The sequence below is a fragment of the Cryptomeria japonica genome, chromosome 8 (assembly GCF_030272615.1).
Source record: "Cryptomeria japonica chromosome 8, Sugi_1.0, whole genome shotgun sequence".
NCBI lineage: Eukaryota > Viridiplantae > Streptophyta > Pinopsida > Cupressales > Cupressaceae > Cryptomeria > Cryptomeria japonica.
Genome location: NC_081412.1, coordinates 509,057,503 through 509,061,649, shown reverse-complemented (window position 1 = coordinate 509,061,649; position 4,147 = coordinate 509,057,503). Strand labels below are relative to the sequence as shown.

General features: G+C 32.6%; 1 protein-coding gene across 1 annotated transcript; it reads right to left on the bottom strand.

Moving 5' to 3' along the window:
* Window positions 1–2,032: 2,032 nt before the first annotated feature.
* Window positions 2,033–2,534, bottom strand: LOC131857755 (S-norcoclaurine synthase 1-like). Its single transcript, XM_059210469.1, has 2 exons — window positions 2,257–2,534; window positions 2,033–2,162 (listed from the first exon to the last, which is right to left on the bottom strand). Exons 1-2 carry the CDS (start codon window positions 2,532–2,534, stop codon window positions 2,033–2,035), a joined length of 408 nt encoding a protein of 135 aa, XP_059066452.1.
* Between the last annotated feature and the right edge of the window lie 1,613 nt (window positions 2,535–4,147).

Below are 4,147 nucleotides of genomic sequence, written 5' to 3'. Positions count from 1 at the left end.
ATGCACTTTTGAATAATGGCACATGGGAGTTGGTTGATCCTCCTCTTTATTGTAAACCTATCGGTTGTAAGTGGATTTTCAGAAATAAATATAACGCTGATGGTTCACTTGATAAACACAAAGCACGCCTTGTTGCCAAAGGTTATGCTCAAAAAGAGGGCATAGACTATGATGAAACATTTGTCCCTACAGGAAAATGGACTACTATTCATGTTTTGTTGGCTTTAGCGGCCCAAAATGGTTGGAACATCCATCACATGGATGTTAAAACTGCATTCTTGAATGGTGATCTTAAAGAAATAGTATATATGACTCAACCTGAAGGCTTTGAAGTTCCTGGTAAAGAGGACAAGGTATGCAAGCTTATAAAATCATTGTATGGTTTAAAACAAGCCCCACGAGCCTGGTATGAAAAACTTACTGAGCATCTCTTGCAGTTGAATTTTCATCACTTTGAATTTGATGATGCAACTCTTTTTGTTAAACAGATTGATGGTACTATTGTCTATCTTATTGTTTATGTGGATGATTTATTTATCACTGGAACTAGTGAGGCTAATATTCAAAATGTAAAAGAAGGATTGCAGCAAGGTTTTGATATGACTGATTTGGGTCATCTTCATTACTATTTGGGAATTGAGGTGATTCAAAATCCCCAATCTATCTTCATTAGTCAACAAAAATATATTGGTGATCTTCTCAAAAAGTTTGGTATGGCTGATTGCAAGCCTCTCAGCACTCCTATGGAGCAAAATCTCAAACTTTCATCTAATGATTCCTCTGATTTGGTTGATGCAACTTCTTATAGGCAACTAGTTGGCAGTTTGATTTATGCTACAACTACTCGACCTGATATTTCTTTTTCTGTTGGAGTTCTGTCACGATTTATGCAACAACCTAGAGAAACTCATTGGTTAGCAGCCAAATGGGTTCTTCGATATCTACAGGGCACTCAAAACTATGGGCTTAAATACTCCAAGATATCAAAATTTTCTTTGCTTAGTTATTCAAATTCAGATTATGCAGGTGATATGGATGATGGAAAATCTACATCTGGTTACTTAATGTCTCTTGGTTCTGCTGTAATCTCTTGGAAATCTAAAAAACAATCAGTCCCAACTCTCTCTTCTGCAGAAGCAGAATATATAGCAGCATCTGAGGCAACTAGAGAAATCTTATGGCTTCGAAGAATTCTTGCAGATTTGCAGGCACCACAAGCTTCTTCCACACCACTCTTTATTGACAATCAATCTACTATAAAAATGGCTAAGAACCCAGTGTTTCATGATCGTACCAAACATATCAACACCAAGTTTCATTTTATTCGGCACTATGTGAAAGATGGCAGTATCTCCCTTCAATATTGTGCTACTACAGACCAACCTGCAGATATACTTACCAAAGCATTGGGTCGTGTTAAGTTTGAAAAATTTCGTGAAATGATTGGTTTAACTCCTTTAGATTAAGGGGGAGATGTTAATGTATTAATCTTTAGGTTAAAACTTAGTAATTTTAGGTTAATTTTAGTTTTGTTTGATTTTATTAGTTTTTGTACAGTTATAACTTATTTGTTCCATCCGACAGTTTTTGTGTAACTGTGCAAACTGTTCGCTGCCTTTATTATGCAGCAAGTACTTCTTGAATACTAATTGAAAAGTGTTTCATTTTATTTTTGTCATTTCATTTACATTTCTACCCTAACAATTTCGTGTGGAGAAAATTTCATACCTTGAGAGAGTCCCCCAGATTGATAACAAATGAGTGAGAGAGAGGCTTGACGTTGAACCACTTGCCCTCCTTAGATCGAATTTGAAGACCTCCCACATCATCTTGGTAGAGAATAAAATAATTTAATATGTATATTTCATTGATATCATCTGATAATCTAAATATGGTGGTTTGTGTTTCATCGAATCTCAAGGCCTCCCACATCATCTTGGTAAAGTAATGTGACGCACCCGGTATCTGCATGAGATCCCAGAGTCTCCTCCCCGATATTTTTTTGTTGCGATGAATATCCATTTATCCGCATTCATGATGTGCACTTTGCGAAGTGAGAGTGGTAGAAGGCCTTGGCATCCAACCCCAGGCTTGCCAGGATTATTTTTGTGATATTTTGGGCAAGATTTGAGAGACGCAAACTGTACGTTACCATAGTCTCGCTGCGAAATAAATCATAAAGGAATTCAAATAATAAGAAATAGGCTAATAAGATAGCTTCAGAGGAAGGAACAGACTAGGACATCAATAACATACCAGTAACTTAGATTCCCTTCTGGCCATATCTTTGAACACATTTGCTCCAAAGATTCTGTTTTCGAGGGTTCGACAAAATTGAATGTCTCATGGTTGGGACCTCGATAGTAACTATCGAATGGACTAGAAGTTGTGGCTCTGTCTTTAACCTCGTTTGGCATGGAAAATAAATCTCGGTTAACATTCTGAGCCTTATCCAGAAGCTCTACTGAAATTCCATGGTTGACAAGACGGAAAAATCCCCATTCTGTGCAGGCCTCTCTTAGTTTGGCGAGCATGGGAAAATCTTGAGGGTGGCTCAGTTCTTCACCATCCAAGTCTTGTGGAAATTTTGACAAGTCGATTACGGGAAGACATTATTTATATTTTCTCACTCCGTATTCAAGTTTCCTGCTTTTAATCTATATCCACGAGATGGGAATCAACTAAAAGCACTATTAAATATTAATATTCGTAAAAAAAATATAATTTAATAAAAAGGTATAAAGATTTATATTTAACTTCCTTATCGATTTTAATTATTTAAATCAGTATTATTTTGATTAAATTTATAATTACGCATGAGGATAGAAATACTATGTAAATAAGTGATGTTATGGCCTACGTAATATGAACATCTAACATGCCAATAATATCTCAAAATTGCCTATTGTCGATGTCTAACCAGTAAATTATTTGTGATTTAATCAATCTTTTTAAAATTATACTTATAAACTTAGAAGGGAATAGAGAGATAATAAATAATAAAAAAATGAAGCTAATGACGAACGCAATGAGGTATTGGAATCAATGGATTAAAATAGAGCTCCGAGAGCCCATTTACCAAGATTATAGAAAATATTAATTTACTGCATGTCATACTTATCTTGGCTTTCAATTCTTATTTTTGTTTGTTTAGTTTATTGATGATGTGAAGAGATTTTTTTCAACATAATTTTCGCTCATTTTAACTTGTATGTTTGTATGCGTACAATCTCTTTGGGCGAGGCTAGATTATTATTTTATCTTTTTAATTTGAATTTATATATTTTTAAGATAGTGTCTTTAAAATATAATTTTCATATTGTTAATGTTTTAGTATTTGAGGTTGAATAACTTAGTGACTTTTGAATGTGCTTCTTTCTAGGGTTAGGTGTAGAATCGAATTAGGGTATATTATAGTTCTATGCTTTTAATTTGTGAGTATTCGTTTTAGATTCTTTTTGGAGTTCAAAGTTGTGGTGTTAGCAATTATATGAATATTGGTCATTATATATATATATATATATATATATATATATATATATATATATATATATATATATATATATATATATATATATATATATATATATATATATATATATATATATATTGTATAATTGTAGATTAGTGGCAATTGTATTTGAAAATGTAAAATTCATTTACATATTTGATAAAAGAGATCAAATGTATATTAATTACTGTAATAAATAAATAAAAATTAATTTTTAGATATATGTTAATTTTTTATTTAGTTTCACAATTTAAAGTATTAGGTCACTTGAAAATAAATTAAATACACTACTCAACTACTTCATAATATTAAGATCGAGCATTATAGGGACATTGGAGTCGATTAATTACTAAGATTGACAATATTTTTAATAGAAGTGGAGTTTTTTTAATTCTACTTAAGTTGGTTGGATTGAAAAACTCATAGCAGGTAAGAGCATTGCTTTAACTATAGGATCCAATGGAGATAGGTTAGTTAGATTATTCCAACGCTAAGCTAGACTCAACTAGCCAATGATGCAATAAAAATTATAGTGTGTCTCATTTCTTAACTAGGATTTGATTGAGCTATATGATCTAAGAAAGATTGGAGAGTTAGTTACAATTTTACCTACAAACTCTTGATCAATGGTGCGCT